Source organism: Platalea leucorodia, assembly GCF_965183815.1.
Source record: "Platalea leucorodia genome assembly, chromosome: 7".
Lineage (NCBI taxonomy): Eukaryota > Metazoa > Chordata > Aves > Pelecaniformes > Threskiornithidae > Platalea > Platalea leucorodia.
In genome coordinates, this window is record NC_138829.1 from 67,767,470 (window position 1) to 67,787,578 (window position 20,109).

Genomic DNA, 20,109 nt, shown 5'->3' on the forward strand with positions numbered 1-20,109 from the left:
TGGTCTTCGGGAAAAAGCATCGCGGGTGGGTGCTTGTGGCACGTACTGATGGGAGGCTGCGCGCCAAGCCCCTGTGAGAGCACTTACGGGTTTGGCGACAGGCAAAGCAGCACCAGCTTTCAGAGAACCTTTAACACCACCGCCACCAGACCCGTGTTAGGGCTTCCAACGTGGAGGGTGAAACCCGGCGTGAGAGCCGGCTCCTGGCACGCACCGGCACGGCGCCCCGCCGCGCTCAGCGCCAGCGGGCGGCAGCACCGCAGCGGGGGACGGCAGCGCTCGCTGCCGCTGGAGCGGCCGGTCCGGCCGGACCTGCGGCAGGTTTACCGGAGCGAGCTGGAAGTTAATTAGACTGTCGTCCCTTTTGCCCGAACAGAATGAATTTAATTTAGCTTAATTCCCCGGGGGGAACCAGCGCGGGCCGCCGGAGGCTCTACCGCGCCGCCCCGGCCCCGGCGGCCCCCGGCCGGCCATGCCCGCCCCCGGCGGCACGGCGGGCCGCCGCCGCCGGCCCCATGACGGGGCGGGCCCTGCCGGAGCGCGGCGCCTGGCGGGGGCCGCGGGCGGGGCCGCCGCCGCCGCTTCCTCCCCAGCCGCCGCCTCCCCATCGGTCGGCGGCCCTGCGGGCGGTGCGGCCCGCCATGGGGCTGTGCCTGCCCTGCATGGGGGGCGCCGTCAAGGACGTGGTGGAGACGCCCGACCCGGTGAGTGCGGGGCCGCGGCGGCCCCGGGGCCGGTTTCCCTCCGCCCGGTTGTTTGTCCCGGCACCGGGACGGGGGGGAGCGCGGGGAGCACCGGCCCTCCCCGCCGGGGCCGGCTGGGGGGAGCGGGCCGCCTTCCTGAAAACGGAGGCCGGGCTGCAGCGGCGGGGCCTCCCTGCGGCAGCCGCGGGTGCGAGGCCTGACGGCTGCCGCAGTGCCCCGGGAGGGGCGGCCGAGGCAGCGGCTCCGCGGGGGAGCCTCCTCCCTCGGCCCCCGGCCCGGGGCCCCGCCGCCTCCCTCCCTCCTGCCCCGCGTCTCCCTCGTCAGCACCTGCACGGAGGCCGGCGGTTTCCCCTGAAGGGGGTTCGCGCCATAACCGAGGCCAAGATCACCCTCATTTTACCCAGAAACGGGGAAAAACTGTGCTTTTCTCTCTAGCGCAGTGATGCTCGCTTCTGACTAACCTTCGTAGGCTGACATTGTGCCCCTCACCTGAGGATTTTGTGGGGGAGAAGAAAATGAGCCCGTCGGGCCTAGAAGAGCGAGCTTTCCCCTTTTCAAACTCCAAAAGGACATTTCACACGCTGCCTGCCTTCTCATTCCAGCCTGAATTTTTTGGAGAGAAGGCGTGATACAGACAGCTGAATACAGATTTCTGGTGGAGTTTGACTGTAGATGTGTCAGCAGCTGCTCTTCTAGCATATTAGTCACTGAAAACACTTTGTTCTTGCAGACTGGCAATGAAGGGAAAAAATTATGCTAATTGACTTAAGGTTGGCATTTCGTGGCAGTTTGCATTACAGATTTGAGTCATATTTAAAAATTAAGACTTTCAAAAGAACGTACATGCTGTATTGGAATAGAATTTCACTGTCTTTCACATTTCATTTAGGAAATAAAAAGAAGACAGCTAGCAGAAGCTGCTGAAAAGAGGCAGATGGAGGTAACGTCTGATAAAATGCCATTTATTCAAAATATATTTTGGTAACTGATTTATGGGGAAAATAGCTAGGGCTTCTGTGGCAACACTGGCTATCATGTCTGGATTGTGGGAATTGTCATAAAATATTTTAATAGTATTAATGTTTTACCCTTACAGCATTTTTTAATATATGTTTGCAGTAGAATTTCATAGCTAGGTAGGTACTCAAAGACCATTCCAAGATAACTGAGCTTGTTTGGATGGGAGAAGTTTTGCAGTAGTTAAAACACAACCGAAGAATTGAAGAGCAAGTTTGTCATTATTTTTTTCCCCCCATTATAAGACTCGAAAACAAGAGATTGAGAACTACGCCGAGCAAGAGCTGTCAAACAGTTGTGGTGATGGCAGTTTCAAGTGGTACTGCGCTCGCCCTTCTCTTACAAATGCAGGTTATGGGCACTTGCAAGTTCAGTTTATCAATGTGGGAACAACTGAGCATGTTTCTCAGCTCAAATTCCAGCAAAGAAGTAGTATTAACTTATTCTTCTATCTTTATCACATTGCTGAGATTTAACTACTTCAATATCCCTGGAGTTAGAAGAGGTAGGGTGCACATGTTCCAGCAGAATGTAGAGCTAGCCAGCCTATTTCTTCCTTTCTGTACTTCCAAAAAAAGGCTTATAACATACACCATCTAAAATCTACAATAAGTAAAACGTTTATCTTGGAGATCACAGCTCAAGTATGAAGAGAGAGGAATGTGTTGTTTGTATGAGAGTTAGTGACATTATATATTGAATTAGTATGTAAGCTGAGTGATGCTTCAGAGTCCTTCAAAAACTCTTGATTTTGTGTCAGACTACATAATAAAAGCAATCCACGTGCAGTCTTAAACCTCAAAAGGCTTTAGAGCAAAACTGTAAGAAATATACTTTTGAGAAGTGTGTGAAAGGGGAACGTCTAGCTCTTAAGTTGCTAAAAAGCTTCCCTGGGAGGGAGGAGAAATGAAGCAACTTGTTATGGATGGCTCTGAAGTTCTGTGGTAGCCGTTAGGCTGCTAAAGAAAAATGTTAACTATCACTTTCTGTTACTTTTTATTTTCTTAAAAGAGAAAGAGCTAAAACATCTACTAGGATTTTTCAGGACTATCTTTGAGAGCATTTTAGCCTCTGAATGTTGAGCAACAGAGATGTCTTGCAAGTAGCCTAATTCAGTTTCCCCCTCACGAGGGACAAGGGAGGAGATCGGACGTCCTTCTCTGCGTAGTGCTTTCCTGTACACGCTTCTTAACCGCTCGCTCTTCAGCCTGCCGTCACGTGAGGTGTTCTTCCTTCTGGGGTGCTGTAGAATCAGCCTGGGTACCTAACTCACTTGGAAGGCCAGTTGCCTGAAAAGCTAGAAATCACAGGTCTAAGTAAGTTAGGATTTGTTGGTAAGATTCGCCTTAGTAGCCTATTGGGAATTGTGCTTGTCATCAGGGTCTTGAATTTCATGAGAGCATTGCTGTTTTCCCTTGGTAGATTTTAACGTCTTTTGCATCGCTTATGCTGTAGCATCATAACTCTAAACTTAGCTAAGAATCAGTTTTTAAAACATTTTCTTTCTAGGCTTACAGTGTTACCTGTTTGTCTGTAGTTCTGATGTTCCTGCCATCTAGTCTAGGTCCTCATTAGCAGGCAGTTGACAACAGGTTTTTCATCTGTGTGCTACCGCTGTCCACGCATCCTATGAAGTTTGAAGGGTAGGCTAACACACAGGTTATTTCTCGCAGATTGCAATTTAGAACTTGGATTTCTAACAGCCTAGGCTAGCACTACTAACACGACCTTTTTTCTCCCCTGCATGTAAAGTTGCCATCGATTTCTGCAGTTGTTGTACAGAGCTTGTGACTTTCTCTGTCCGCTTGTTGAGTGTTAGAATAGAAGCCATCATTATGATTTCCATCATCTGTAGCCTTTTGATAAAAAGGGATGGAAGAAGTGAACAGGTGATGAAACAGCTAAAGTTCTTGGAAATTCTGTCTGCCCAAATCGTCTCTTCCCAGTTAATTCTGTCTGTGAGGGCAAGAGTAGGCCCCAACACGGGAAAAACCACAGACTGAAAATTTATGGGACTTCTGGGAAGGAAAGTTCTGGTTCTGCATCTTAGGATGCAAAGCAGGTACATGTAATGGCATTAAATATATTCACCTGGATGTAATAACAATATGAAACAAACACCCTCACACACCTGTGGGACCAAGAGCTCACAGTATGAAGAAGTATCCTGAAAGGTCTGGGTCTATGTAATAGTAGCATTACTTACTGTTTCAGTCTTTTCACGCAGACCAGAGTTCACAAAATGCTGTTGCCAAGACTTGCAGTTTGGTTTCTATCCAGAAAAACAGCTAAGTGGTCTTACCCAAATGTGTTTTCTCCCAGGCTTCCTCTCGAGGTATTAAGAACGCCTACTCTGTAGAGCAAAAGAAAAAGAAACAGGAAGAAATAGAAAAAAGAATTGCAGCTTCAGGTTCTGGAGGAGAAGGAGGACTGAGAGTAAGTTCAAAAATGGAAAAACATGATGCAACTGTCCTTATATTCACTGAGAAAATCCTGTTTTGTTGTCGTCTACAAGATTGAATAACTTGAGGAAAAACCAAGAGGAGAGGAAATGGAATAGAAATGGAAGCATGTGTCATTATCACCCAGTGTTCTCAGTGAGACTTCATTTCTGGGACACAAAGACAGCAAGGGTGGCAGAGAGCTCCCCCCCGCCGCCTACTTCCCCAGTTTCTGCACCTACCCTGCGTCAGTTTTACAGTGCTCTCCACGCTGGGGTCCTCCGCACTGAATTGACCTGTACTCCGTGTGCCTTTTCCGTACCGGTTAAGATTGTCTCTCTTCCCTCAGAGTTTATAGAAAATGTTTGAACTAAGTAGGGTAATGGCTTTGGGTTTTGTGTATCTCTCTCTCTTAAAAAAAAAACAAAAAAAAAACCAAAAAAAACAAAAACCAAAACAGTGTTGGCATAGATACTGGTGAATTTTACTGCTACTACCACTACTTTTCTAATGTAAACTTTGCCTCAGAAGGCCAGGCAGAGATGTAATTAAGAATTAGAATCTCTCCAAGGCAGTAGATGCATCTGGTTATTGAAACACAGGCCTCATAAGCCTTCATCTCTCTCCCTCATTGCTATATATGACTGAGGGGGCAGGAGCCTGTATAAGCTGCTGCTGGTTTAGGGACATGGTTTAGAGGTGGCTCAGGCAGTTAGGCTAACAAGTTGGACTCGATGATCTCAGAGGTCCTTTGCAACCTTAACGATTCTATGATGGGCTGCATGTCCCTCACTTGCTGATATAAAAGGTGTTATAATAGGGAGTTTATTGTCTTTAGACATCCTTGTGGTGTGGGGTTTTTTCCGCTCTTTCCCCTGTCTTCATACAAACCTGTGGTGCATTTTGTTGTTTTTGTCTTTAGTGGCAGGTTGGATAAAGAAGTATGACTTCTGAAGAGAAGATGGACGTTTACTGCCAGTAACTTGCCAGTTTCTGCAGCTGAGTGGCACTTACTCATCATGTGGCTTTTGCTGTTTGCATATGAAGACTCAGCAGTACTTTGCCATTGTGGGAGGACAGATGTGGAAACATACACTAAGAAAGTTAAGAACTAACTCTGAACACTAAGTTTTGGCCAAATTTGTTTGTTTGTTTGTTTTATGTGCATGTTTTATTGCTTCCTGTCAAGGGATTGAGATGGGTTTTCTCATGGAAGTGGCCTCCTTACCTGTAGTCGGTCAGTACGCGTATGCTGTCTGGTCAGTTGATGTACGTACGTATGTATGTCTGCGTGTGACTGGCTTAGGCGCAGCTCAGGTGCCCGTGTGTTGTTTTTGACGCTTATTTCAAGCTCTACAATTAAACTTTTCTCTTAAGTCCTTGTGTCAAAAGTTGTTCATAAATATATGTATTTGAATATGCAGGTGACAGCATTTCTCTTCAGTTTCCTAATGACTTTTGAACTGCCTAGGGATTTAGTGCCTTTTTCAAAAAAAGAAAGCAGATTCATGGTGGGTCCTTACAAATGGAAGCATTTTGTGAGACTAGTTAAAAAAAATAGAAACCTTTATAGACCCTATATACTTATAGCAAGAAAGCTGTTTTATTATCTGTCTAATAATTGTTCTCCTCATTTTCTGATGTGGATTTCTTTTGAGTCTGTAAGTATTTATAATGAATACTGGAAGTTAAACATTAAATTAAAAATAATGTTATTAGTTGTTCTCCTTTATTAGCACAAGAGGGCAATGCTGCACTTCTCAGGATTTTGAAAACCAAAAAGCAAAAGACTTGCTACGTCGTCTCTTGGATGGTTCATTTCCTGAAGTTTCTGTACTGTCTGGGTGGGTTTGTTACAGCGCAGTAGCATTTGCCAAATGCCCAAAGCTCTGTCACTTTTCGTCCGTATTCAGCAACGTCTGTAATCCCTTTCCCCAACGTGAAGCTGCCTTTGACTATTTAGAGCCACCTAAACTATGGTGTTACAACTGGACTTCCAAACTGGTGGCCTCAAGCCGCTGCTTTGATAGATGAGCAACATGTGTTGCAGCATGATCAGCACTGAGAATCTAGCCCTTATTTTCTCCAGAGAGCGTTGTGCTTGGCCTCAGTGTGTTACTGTCCCCATTTCTGACCCAGTTCAGGCTATAGAGGCTTTTTTTTTTTTTATAGAAACTAAGTATTTCTTCTTTTACCTCCCCCAGCAGTGTCTTATGCTGTCTTTAGAGCACAGTCCTGACACAGTGAGTTTCCTGGCTTAGCCTTCAGAATTGAGTTGAGAAGGGAGACTTTTCAATATTAATATAATGGTGTTTGAGCTAACAGGCTGTGTCTTTGGCAGATGAATACCTTCAGTTTCCTTTGATTGCTGGCAGTTGCTCTCTTCCGTGTATTAATTGGTCATAGCAAATTTTTTTTAAGTCTAAATGAAAATGCATTGGAATATAATAAAATGTACTGAACATTAATGTGAAATGTGAATTTCAATCCAGTATCTGTCCCAGGGGGTGTCCTACAAAGATGCTTAAGCAGCACTTAACACTTGGTTGGTCACTTGGGGTACTTCAAACTTAATACATTCTTGTCACCCTCCATCATATTGCTCCCCCAAAACCGTACGGGAGGAAATAACCATCAGTCTCTTCTCGTTCAAGCCCCTGCTGTATGAAAGAGCACACTGACGCAACGGGAGTCTATGCTTGGATTAATATCACGACAACTTTAAAACCATTGAAATAACCTAGTGAAACAAATCACGGTTCCTGGGTCACCCGTCGGAATCGGAGGAATTCCCGGCGTGAAGCAGTCACGCTGCTGCGCTGTGGCATGCTGCGCCGCCTGCCCTTGCTAGGTCGCCCAAGGCAAGCCGGGGCTGTTCTGCTCCAGGTGCTGTCACCACTCGAGGTGCTCTGTGTTTGAGTAAGAGATACCAGCCTGTCTGAGCACCCCCACTGCTCGTCATCCAGCTCTTAGTCCTGCCAAGATAGCTAGCTTGCTTGGGGCTCTGCCTGGCAGCTTTTAGGGAAGGTGGGAGTGAACATCTGAACCGCCTCTGATCGAGTGGACCTTGTATTTAAGAGGTGATGCTTGCAATTCAGAATTACCATGGAAGAAAATACTGCTCTTCTCTCTCTCTCTCTCCATCCTTTAAGTAAAAACCAGATATGTCTGTGCTTCTTAAAGAGTCCTCGTTTTGAATGTCAAATTTATTCTTACAGCTAAGAAACAGAGGATTTGGGGGTGCGTAGTTCTATATCACAAATCACTGACTGATAAAGCTGTTTTTAAAGAGGTTTCTATACCATACCCATCTAACTGTTCAGATGGCCAGGCTGAACTGAATCTGGGACATGATTTGGGTAAATAAAAACACCTCGTGTTGGTTTCAATTTTTTGGTAATATTCATTTCAATTGAGAACGAAAGCAGAAAGTACTGCAGTTCATAGTGTACAACTGAGAGCTACCTGAAGCGTACCATTACATGGTAAGGCTGAGAGCTACACACATCACAGCTGCTGTATGCTTGCAGAAATAGACGCCTCCCCTCTCCTTACCACTTAGTGCTGCACTAAGTAAATACGAAACACAACAGGAATTTTGTCCTTATTTCCCTCAATCCTAGATGTTTACTTCACCTTAGAGGCTGTTAAAATACACCCATTCATGTAGATTATCTAGGCAGCTGACATTTTGTTTGTTTTACAGCAGTATCACTATTCCTCTTGTCTCCACCTTCTGAAAGCATTTTCAGTTTCTTCCAGATCACTTGAAAAACTCCTGGCAGTCGAAGAGGAATGCTGGGAAGCTGTAATGAAAGGGCTGACTCCCGGTGACTGCGCTAGCATCATCTTTGTTGCAGTAACAGAAAAGGAAACCATCTGCTACTGCATATTGTTAAAATACTCAGATTATGCCAGGGAGAGGGTGTTTGGGGCAGAGCTCCCCGAGGTTTGGGAGGACACAGAAGCTGGGCCTCCACCAGGGCGGGTAGCACCACCGCGGGCCCTGAGGAAACCAGATGACTTCAGCATGTGGATTTGGCACAGCATCAGACTGAATCGCTGGGACACAGCTCATCAGGCACAAGTGGTGCCAGCAGTTGGACTGGGATGGAAAAACCTCTCCGGCCCCATAAACGTTCGCGTGATCCCGCGTGTCTGTTTCACCTTGCTTTAGATTCCTGACATACCACAGGCTAAGAAAGCAGGAGACACAGAGCAAAGAACGAGCACTCTGCCTCCTTCCCTGTCGGGTACTGCGTATTAGCGGCCAACGGGGCGGTACAAGACGTGAGCCCGAAAAGAACCAAGCCCTTCGAAGCGTCTCTAGCAGATGCTTCCGTAACACCATGGTGCGGCAAACAGCTCATCTCCCTGGTCTAAAATGAACGCATATAATGAATTCAGTGTTGGGCCTTAAGTTATAAGAAACTTGCTATCCCTTCCCACACACATATATTGACACCTCCCTGTTTCACTCATCCCCACCAACAGCCCTTGAACTGGTTTCTAGAGATTTTATGTATCATCTCCAAATTGCTCTTGGAAAAAAAGGTGGTAATGCAAAGGAAGGAGCAATTTTTCACTATAATAAAGACAAGGAAAAAAGCCTGTCCTCAATCAATTATATAAATAATCCTGCTTGGAAGAAAAACTCCAGGTAAGATATGAACAGCAAAGTGACAGAAGGTACCTCCTATAATGAGCAATAACAGATGTTACAGTTACGTTTCCAAACTAATTCTGAATTGCTTCCAGCATGGTGATGCTTATTTGACATTATACAAGAATAATGGTTTTTAAAAGTGATCTTACATAATTTAGCCATCTTCTGTTTTAGCACAGTTACTTATTCACAGCCAGCAGGAGCTCCCATGGGGTTTGTGCTGTGACCCCACGAGAGCTTTGAGAAGAGGCTTCATTGCAGCCCATTACAGTTCAACTTTTTAGGACTTTCAGCCTCCTCAGCACTCCCATTCAGCCAAGTTATACAGCGACACAGTAAGCTACCATCACTACCTGGCACTTTCCCTTACGCTCGTCTTCCACGGCTAGTTCAACATTTCAGCGTCTCACCTCCTGCCCTTTTAACAAGAAACGATGCCACAGTCTCAGCAGACCTCCCTCACTGGGGGGACAAGAGAGGAGCTGCAGGTCTTCCCTGTTGGTATTCTACAATTCAGTTCAGCCTTCTAGAAATCCACACTAGATAGATACCCTAATACCACAGATTTTGGCATAGAAACTTCAAGTATCATCCACTATAGCTAGCTGGTCAAAAAGAATTTTTTTTTTCCTTCCCAAATACTTTCTACACGAAGTCTGTTCTACCCCATCACTGCAACAAGGGCCAAACCTCTTTGAGCAAGATTTTGCTGCTCAACTTTAGCAAATTTAGTAAATTGAGCCTTAGGCTCCTAACAAACTCCCCAACTCTCACCACGCTGTAGGATCTAGTACACTACAAAAATGCCATTTATCAGATCATCAACGCTTACCTTCTGAAGAAGATGCTCCCAGCCCCTTCCTCCAGTCAGCAAGCTTAGCGTGTTTTTTTCCTTGCTTTATTGATGCTCCTGCTTTAATTTCCTCCTCTGCGATCCGTCCCTATGCCAGGTGCAGCAAATGCAGTCAGTCCCACCTGCAAGCTTTTTACACAGATTAGGTGGTAGTGGCAACACTTTAAAAAGCGTCCTTTATAGGTCTCCTTCTCTGGAACTGGCTAAGTCAAAGTTTTAAGTCAGGAAGTATTTTAATGTGATATTTTTTTTTTTTTTTTAAGATGCTCGAGTACCCTGAATCAAAAAAGATTATTTTAATAGCTCCAGTCCAAGCACATAAAACAGTTCATGTGGAATTTAAAATCTTGGTTTGGATTTACCAGGATTATTTGCTGAACTTCAATATTAAAATAAACATAAGAATACTTTCTTATAATTGTCTGCACTCGATTTATTAATATGCAAACACCTTCAAATATTTTAAAGAAAAAACATAATAGTAATGCAAACTTAATCTTGGATGATGGAAATACAACTATTTATGTTTAAAAAAAAGTAACCATTCTTTCAAAATAAACATCTGATGCTTTCACAAGTGGTTTGTTTTTTTTTTTCTCTGTTCATTTGAAAACAGATCTTGGTGCATATATTAAGATCATGATTTTTTTTTTTCAGCTGTGCTGCATTTTTTTTTAAATAATGTTGCTTATGGTCTGTTCTCTGCTCCCATAAGGGCTGCACACATTGCTTCTATGAGAACTGGGTCTTCCTATGGCTTTTCAAAGGATTTACTGCTTGACTATATATTTAATCTTCCTAGAAAATGTCTCAAAATACGAATAAAAGGCTGCAATTCTTCTTTCTAAAAACATGTTTGGAATTATGTACTGCTGCTGAGTATGGTGCACCAAGCAATTGTGAACAGTTTGTATTTAGCAGATATTTTTAGACGGTGAGGTAGAATGGATCCACAGAAGTGAGGTACAACGTGCTGACATTAATAGGGCATGGAACATTAAAGAAGAAGGTCTTGATCCTGTCTAGCCAGTAGGTATTTTGCTGTTAATTTTAAAGACCACAGGAGCAGATCATAAGGCTACGTTTAAAAATTAAACCTCAATAAATCCAGAAAAATAGCAGTTGGTACTTAAAAAATGATTTCAAGAACGCTTTCGATTTTTTTCATTCCCTGCAAAGGAAAATTAATTTTCAATAAAATCTGGGTGTTTCTGTGCTATCTGTAGTAAGTGACTGCTTGCCCCGTTCACTGTGTAGCTCATTATTAGGTTAGCAAGCAGGGTTGTGTATTGTAGGCATCCAGTCAGTAGCAGCAAAGTGCGGGGACACAGATTACAAATAATAAATAAGACTTTCAAAATGTATGAGTATTTTAAAAAATTTTATTTCATTTGTAATGAAACAACTGAGTTCTGCTCAAATTTATACAGTCAGTGAAATAATCCTATAAAATGATTTTTCTAGGACGTTACAAGGCACATAAATTACCAAATGTAAACATAGAAAAGTAGCCAAAATAATGAACTAAGCCCCCATATGCCTTTAGCTATTTTCGAGGTGTGTGAATGATTTACAAGAATGTGAATCACTCTACTGACAGGGTAATGAATATTTCACATTTGGCATGCCCAACAAAATTAAAAACGAGGGGAAGGAAAAGCTCAGCTTCAGGAACAGTGCAGTGGTTTGTGACCCAGGAGGGACAAGCGTCTTCTGAAGCTCCTCCTTGGGTCGAAGGCCTGTGCATCTTTTCCTGCTTCCGCGCCCCGCTGCCACAGCTGCCCGTCTCTACTGTCTGGCAGGGCAAGGGGCAACCGCTCGACTTCCCCGGGCCTCTATATTGGGCGGCTTTGGAAAAAACAGGAAGGATCTACGTACAGATCTAGCACCGAGCATTGTCTTTCGCTTTAAAGAGTAGAAGGTGGGGGGAAGGAGTTTCTTGGGCTTTTTTTTTTTTTTTTTTTTTAAAGTAATCGCTTTGGGAAGTCGCTTGGCATGCAGTAAGTCTTTATATTCTACTGGTTAAGAAAATCTTGCAACCCATAAAAATAGTGAATTTTTATTTCATTTCAAAAGGCATTACCAAATAATTTCCACAAATATTCATTTTCCACTTTTTGCATATATATTTTTCAACTAGCCTAACAGTCAAGGATTCAATGTAATAAGATTTTCATACAAATACATTGTATTGTGTATTTTCTTCCATTAACAGGATCCGCTCCTTTATGTAACTCTAAGTATACATTCACATATTAAAGAGTAATAATTTGGCTAAAAATATATGTCTATTTCTTATCTGATTGTAGTAATTAGCCTAGCAAGGGTAATTTGCTATAAAAGATACAGTACTAGAAATAAATAGTTCTACAATTCAAAGATCTTCAAAATGGGTTGCCATTTCCAGTCTGTCTTAAATTTTCCAAAGTCCTTTTAAAGCATAAACTAAATTTACTACACTTGAGAAAATAATTTGGACCTACGTACATAGAGTCCCAATCACACGAGAAGCTTATTTCACTTAATCTCCTTCTTGGTTTTGTAATGGGCAGAAACAACCAGATAATTGTCTGGATTCATGTCCCTGAGGGTTGGAGACTTGCTCTGGATTGGAGAGGTTTTCCCGTCCACTCGGGAGATCTGCAACATTCGGCACGGGTCATGCTTCAGTAAGTAACCTGCAAAAGTCTCCCATCCTCCTCCAACACGGACCATCACGTGTTTGTTGTGCAGCATCTGAAATTACATATACAGGGAAAAAAAACAAAACCAAGAACTCTTGAGAGGGAACCATTCACTGGGAAATCACATTTTTTCTACTGGAAAATGCTGTGCTTAGTTTAATTTAAAGTCACAGACATACGTTAGTAGTCTGCTTTATAATAAAAAGGAAAGGAAAAGCAATAGTAGAATGGTTTTTATTTGAATTTAATAAGTAAATTAAAAAAACTGTAAGAAAATGAGATAGTATTTAAAACTAAAGATTTTCATATTTTATGTAAACAATGCCACACGTTTTTCTAGTCCTGCAGCACTGAGTGATCCTATTCATCATGTGTTAGTATAAACATGTTAGGGAACATGAATGTGTTTCAGATTAATTTTTTGAAAATAAGTTAGTAAAGACACCATTTTATACGTCTTGAAACTGACTTTTCTTTATGGGACAGAGATCTGTATAAAAGCAGCAGTGAAGGGCAGACGACGAAAACAATCATCTCCTCTATCTCCTAAAATATCAAAAAAGTTATTTAAGAAAATGAAGTACCATTTAGTTTAACAATTTAGTATTGCTGACATACATTCTAACTAGAATAGCCTAATGTTGTAATTAAATTAGTCTAATGAGGGACATCAGAAATAACGTATCTGGAGCTGTTTGAAGATACCTGAACTTACTCCGAGTTGTGAAAGACAATACAAGAAAAGCGCCCAGGCTCTTACTAGCGAGAGCGCTCAGTACTGCTTACGCTTGCTGTCTCTATTCCAGAAACACTGGGGCTTGACCTACAAAGGAATTTCACGTTGAGAGGGGTATCTAACTGCCAAATTCGGTACCTATCTCTAATGTATATCTTCCAGATCCACACTCATTTTCTGCCTAAACTCAAATAAAATTTTTCACCAAGCACCAAGGTAACTTCTCCCAGGTCCGCACCCGTGCGTTCAGTTGGCAATTTCACTGCCGTTTCTCTCCTCCGGTTCCCCATGCAGAACAGTCAAATAAATACCAGGGAGGTAGAATAAAGCAGCATATTCTATAGAAGCCACATCATAAATGACACATTGAAAAATGCTTTGATTAGTACATCTCGTGAAATGCTAAACATCATTGAGCCGTAGTGCCAGAAATTAAAAATTAGCCCTGTAAAAGGCACGCTAGAAGATGTTTAACGTAGTCTGGGTAATGACATTTGGATTCATGGCTGTGAGGTGTATATGGGCTCTTCTACACATTCAAAACTCCCTCGAGGGCTGACAGTATTTGCAGTTGAGACTTAGGTGGCACATAAGCCTTTTGTAACATAGCACAATTCAGATTAGTACACATAGCGTAGACAACAAAACAAGAAAAATTCTCAATCAAACAAAATCACAGATAATAAAAGGCAAAAATGTAACTCTTAAAAAAATCCTGACCAACAAACACCCCGCCTCAGCCTAAATATATGGTATTTGACTTCTGTTACATGAGGAGGCAGGTTCACCTGGAGTGAAGAAAGCACGGAAAGCTGTACAACTTTCTAAAGTCTGAAAATCAGGATTAGTTTATAAGGAATCAAACTCTTCATTTGATTAAGCAGCTGCAGATGAAATCTTGTTTGAAAGTTTTCATGTAAAACATTTTAATGCCAGGGAAATAATTGTTCTTGCTTCTGCATTTTGGTTTTCCTGTGAAACACAGTGGGAAGTCAATTCAGCTTTACAGATACTGAAAAATAAGGTTACTTCTGATCCATCCTAATAAGAGCACAGTCAAGTGCTCTCAGTTTAATGAACATCTCAGCTACTGAGACTGTCGGTGCTGGGGCTCTGGGTTGTAGGAGTGTTCACCTCTGCAATAGCTATACACGAGTGAGGTTTTTCTCTAGATTTCCATGGATATGAAAGCAGAATCAGACTCACATCTTCACGAATCACGCTTTTTCTCTTTCCTCTCCAGCTTTGTATTTTAGTTTCAAGACTTTGTTTAGAACTGACAATGGAATGATCAGCCTTCAGCGGTATGAGATTTGAATCAAGTCTTTAGTCTGGACAATAAATCATGAAAGAAGCAAATGGTTTTTACATCAAGTTTGAAAACTGCAGTTCAAATGGTGGCACAGCCTCGAGACAAAAGAGTCTACAGAATTTTATTTAGCAACTTTCTTCTCTTTCAATGTCTAAAAAGCATTTGAGAAATGCCCCCAAAACTTCTCAGATAAAAGCATTTTAAGCCCAACTTCGGTCCACTACAACGTGTGATGCTGCTGTGGGAAGGAGTTAACTGCTTCTGAATTTCAGCTTTCACATCTTGTCACGGGGCTTCACGTTCCAAGAGCAGTTAGTATCTGGACTTCTGATTAAGAGTTAGGAATGGAAAGTTAGCAAAAAGTATATTTGGTTCAATTTCCCTTAGGGACTACTGTGCAGACAAATAAAACCTCCTGCTGGTATGTTATTTCCTGGTGCTCAGGTTCAATGTACATCTTGTGTCTTTCCCCTGTTTTTTCTTTCTCTTTGTATTATTATACTATTATAAAATTCATTGAATGCTTCTTTTCTGTAGAGACTGGGTTTTCCTACATCCTAAATATAGTCATTGTTCATGCTGTGCTGTGCCACAAAAACACCGTTTTACTCCTATGGCCATATTTTGATTTTAGTAACACCAGCACAAATCCAGAGTAATTCTGCTAGCTTCAGAACTGCTCCAGGTTCACAGAAGTATAAAGGATTTCTCACAAAAAAAAAAAAAAAAAAAAAAAGAAAAGAATGAAATAACTTGCTCTACTTTGTAACTGAAAAAGCAGTTTCCTCCCCAACATACTTCAGCTGAAGATGAAACTTTTGAGGTTTTTATGATCCACTCAATTCAGCTTTTCCATTGCATGAGATCTCTGAGAAATAAAAAGTTGGACTCTACAATAATACATTTTATTAGTCAGTTATCAATGTAAAAAAATTCATGACATCCGTCTATTTTCACACTACTATCCAGACAACTGAAACTGAGAAAACCCATTCTGTAAAATAAAATCCACCATATGTTTACGATTGCTGTAAATCTTCATTATTTCTGCTGTGTCTGAAGCAGGGCTGTCGCTAAAGCTGTTCCCTCTAGAATCTGTGTTCAAGTTAGAACGGTTGAATCTACGGTGAAGAAAACAGATGAGAAACCAGATGACCAGGCAATAGCATCACAGAGGAGGAATTATAGATTGTTTTGGTATGCATTAATGCTGTATCAAGAGATAACATGAAATACAGTCAATAAAAGTTAGGCGAACTAGGCTGTCATTGCATAGGACTTTGGCATCAAAGTGTAATATAGTCTAAGCGGTTCTGATTTTCATATAAATAAGTTCAGAGAGCTTCATGGCTTATTAAAGAGCTATTAGGCTGTATGTAAAGATATTAAGCTCATGTAAATAAGCATAGTTTTACTGAGTTGAAAAAAAAATCTATTCTGTTTTATAGGAACTGAAAATCTGGCCCAATATTGTTATTCAGATTATATTATAACTTTCTTAAAGAATATTTCAGGGAGGGGAGGGGAAGCGGGGGGAGGAATTACACACTATGGATCTGATCCAAGTACCGCAAAAGCCAACGGAAAGAATCCTACTGACTCGAAAGGAACTTGGGCTGGGCTCTGGAAGCCAAACACAGCAACCTAAAGCAAATCATAGCCTGGAATTGGCTGGTGTGATTTTAGGCCAAGTTCAGAAACAATGTAGGCTACATACTGAGAGAATATTGACTATAAAATCCAAAGGTGTTTGGCAAGATAACGCAGTGCATCACACCAGTGACTGTGCAAAGAAAATGTTGCACGCCCTCCTGCCTATGCAAAAAAAAAGGCTTTCTCAGATCTCAGTATTATTCACTAACCATTCTTAGTAAAAAGAAGGTGAGAGCAGGGTACAAAACTTGGACCAGGAACAGGACCCAGATCTGGGCTACCAGCCTTCCCCAGTGAGTCTCTCAGCCTGTACCTAGAATATGGTATTGTCGAGTAATGACAAATTGTTCCACAGGGCATAGCTCATGTGGACGTTTTCAGGGAGTAGGACAACTCTTCCATACAAGAGACCATGGTCTCCCTCAGCATCTTCCTAGTTGTGGCCTGAAGAACTGATGTTAGAAGAGAACTCGGAGCCTGCAGCTGTGTGTGTGGCTGACAGAAGGCGAAGTCTTGGAATTTGGTGTGCATATCTATATGGAAGAGGAAGAAGTATTTTTGGAGGACTTGAGACACTATTGCTGCAGAGAACAAGGCTCATGTCATCAAGAGCCAAAACTTTATTCCAGTGCTTAGCAGTTACCTAGGTCCTCTTGAAGGTGGCCACCGAAAATTCTCACATCTATCATTTAATGTGGAGCCAGGCCCAGCCTGGTGGGGCCCCGAGAAAGACTCCGTGAAAGACTGGCACTGTGCAGAGAAGCCTGTCTAGCTGCATGCCTTCACAGAAGCTCTGATGACATTAGGTCAACATCCCTGACAGTCATCAAAACATACAAAAGTTCATGTTAACAGTAATGCCAATACTCCATTCAAACAGGTCATGACGGGGGGCTGGCTAAGAAAAGGACACCAAGGAGAGCTGAATGGGCCCTGACCATTGGTCTGATAAAGGTCTGACAATTGGTCTGAAAACGGCTTTGATAAAAAAAGAAATTGAGGGAAGCTACACAGATGTGCAGCACATGCTGAGAGCGGCTGGGCTCTGATGGGGCAAGCCAGCAGCAGGCTGGAGTTAGGATGCCTACTTGGTCCATGGAGGTTTTGAGGAGACCTGACATGAGCAAGCGCAAGGGCCTTGGACAAAAGAAAAAGAGCTGCATAATCCCTGTGGATCATGGATTAGCAGTACTTATTAGTGATGCTTAGCAGCCTCATATTTCCATAATCATTAATGTTACCTTATTGACAGTTCACTCATTTCCAGTACAGGCCCGTGCAGTAAATGCAGTAGTAGGCGGTAGCAGGCATTTTCACCAAGTCTTCTAAACACATTCAAATGGGCAAGTGAATTTTCAGAAATTTATAGGTAACACTTGCTATATGGAGTTTGCCTGCTTCCCTGAGAATTCAGTGACCTGAAAACACCATCAAGAATGTGTAACAGTCTCCTGGTTAATTGCTGCAAGCCACGTAATTACAGATGTTAAAAAAACCTTGTTAGCAGAGATTATGCAACTTCATCTCTAGAGTTCATTGTAAAATTTATAGCAAAATCCTGGAGTACCATCAGATTTAAACACCAGTCAGGGTAGATTTAGATACCTTCCTATTTTAAAAAGTTGACAGCCACTGTAGCATACATTTTGGAAGAGGCATTACTGCTACTACGTATATAGAGTTCACCCTTATGGACACAAGGGATCATGGGACCAATTCCCAAGAGGATATGGAAGAAAACCAGCTTCCAGCTGGAAAGCTAGAAAGCATCTCTCCAACTATTCCTTTTCATGGCTTTCATTCTGCTTTTGTCATTGAATTTTTGTGTTGTCTTCTTAGAGAAAAGTTTGAGTCTGATAAAACATAAAGCTTATTTTAGACTTTCAAGAACTCACTTATGTGCCTAAGTGCACATCTAAGGAATTCAAATTAAACCTCAACTCAATCTGAAAAAGTGCAAATTATGTAGCCAATTCCAGATATTAATTATTCATCCACACTGAAGTAATCTACTTAGAGTATGTTAATGTGTATTTTGGCAGGCAACAGTATATTAGTCCCTTCCAACCTGAATTATCCTATGATCCGAGTGTATTAAGGAAAAAAAAAAAAAGTTTCCCCACCTGAAAACCAGGAAAAATGCAGTCTTCATTTTTCCTTGTCATCCCTCATTAAGTCACATTTTGCCTAGCCCCCCTCTTGATATAGGATTAGACAGACATGTTTGGGATTACGTCTACTAGTTTTAAAAGTTCCAAATGACGCAACTCGTATCACTCCAGTCATTACATGCGGGTTTGTTTAGGGACCTCCACTGGGTTTCTGTGTTGTCGTTCTAAAACCCCCGTGAAGGAGCCTGCACATCCCCTCTCTGCAGACACCACGATGATGACACGGAAAATAGACAGCTCGCTGGATTACCATCTCCCGCTCATTTTCAGGGTTTATATGTAGTAAATCACACTAAATGAATCTCACTTAGCTGGAAAAAGCATTATAAAAAAGCTCAGCTTAAAAAAAATGCCAAGAGCTCACACTAATTGCTTGTCACAATATTTCTAGCTGTGCTAGAGTTGGGTTTTATAATTAGCACACTTTCTGAATTATAAAGAATTTCATTTTAATGTTTTATCTTGGGCTGTATCAAACACATTAACAGGTATCCACTCAGTTTATTGAAACGATCTCTTACACTATGTTGTATAAACAAAGAATGGGATGGAATGATACTTTATAAATTATTTATAAGCTTCAAGTCTACACTCCTGAAAAAAATCAAATGCAAACATTCCTGATTTTATAGTAAATATTAATGGTAGAAAATAAACCAGAATGGAGGCATTCACCAGAATCGCTAAATCTCTGGTTTGGGGCAGAATAACCTTTATTGCTCTGTGTCAAGTGCTATTTCTCACTGAACAAGGAGCTCAGTTTTCATGTAGAACCTAATAAAGTTCCCAACCGCTTCAGCAACACCACCACACTTATATTCTCCATGTCTATTGACTGACATATGGGGTGGGGGGAACTGAAAGAAGTATTGACTTAAATAGGTGATACAAAAAATTGTATCAGTGTAGTTCCAGCTGAAATGATTTTCAGTGGCTGCTGATACACTGAAGCCTGATAGATTTTCCAGGTGAGGTAGCCATAGAGACTCGCACCAATAGAGCCTTCAAAGCATATACAGACCAGGCCTTACACTAAATATAGTTCAGAAGCCTCCTATAATTCATTGAGTCATTTTTTCAAAGTTTGTTTCAGATCAGAAGAACAGACTTTGTGTATGCAAATACAAAAGGCATCTAAATAATCATTTGCACATGTAAATACCCAAAAGGCAATTTAAATATGAGAAGTATGAAACAGAAAATGGCAGGTTTAAGTATCTGCTTTTCTCCTTTCGAAAATGTGGCTATCACTTCACTCAGTCAAACAAAATTCATCAGAGGACTATAGACTTCTCTCTCTGCAGACAGGACTTTCATTTAGGAGGTCAGCCACAGCAAAGACAGTGGCTTTAAGCTTGTCCTTATCTGTTTTGAAGTTAAAAATCTATTGAGTGAGGCTTTCAGAGCTGAGTACTAATTTCCATACATTCTCCTTGGCAGGAACTGTTATTATATTAGAGTGTTAAAGATAAAAGAAGGAATGGTAGTGGTGCAATATATTACACGCAGTGACATCTTTAAGGCAAATACCGTCTTTCACTATACATAGGGCAGGATCCCTGCCCTGTGCCTGGTGCCTAAAGGCATCATCACACAACAAATACGCATTTAGGGTACAATGACAATGTTTTGGTACCATTTACCGTATTCAGCTCCAAATCCTTCAGATGGATACACACATCAGACATTAATAGCGAGACTTAGTTTTTTAAAAAAGCCACCTATCTTCAAATGAGTTAAGACACAATAAGAGGCTCATGAGGTTTAGTGGGCAATCAACAGACACCTTTAACAGTCACTGTTCTATGAAGGGAAAAATGTGTGATGTTGAATTATGTTATACCTGTGTTTTCATTAGATTGCCTTTCCTAC

The 20,109-nt window shown here is 41.9% G+C and overlaps 2 protein-coding genes across 2 annotated transcripts in view; one reads left to right on the top strand and one right to left on the bottom strand.

Annotated features, from left to right (window-relative positions):
- Positions 1-515: 515 nt before the first annotated feature.
- Positions 516-6,624, top strand: SVIP (small VCP interacting protein; the record flags this gene model as incomplete). The annotated part of the gene is made up of 4 exons (XM_082318622.1): positions 516-704; positions 1,594-1,644; positions 4,044-4,157; positions 5,085-6,624. 4 exons carry the CDS (start codon positions 516-518, stop codon positions 5,097-5,099), a joined length of 369 nt encoding a protein of 122 aa, XP_082174748.1. The 3' UTR covers positions 5,100-6,624.
- Positions 6,625-12,198: 5,574 nt separating this feature from the next.
- Positions 12,199-20,109, bottom strand: part of GAS2 (growth arrest specific 2) — a gene marked incomplete at both ends in the record, with an annotated part of 89,050 nt that continues 81,139 nt past the window's right edge. Inside the window, one exon of the mRNA XM_082317071.1 lies at positions 12,199-12,417. Coding sequence (XP_082173197.1) covers positions 12,199-12,417 — 219 coding nt within the window. The remainder of the gene's footprint in view (positions 12,418-20,109) is intronic.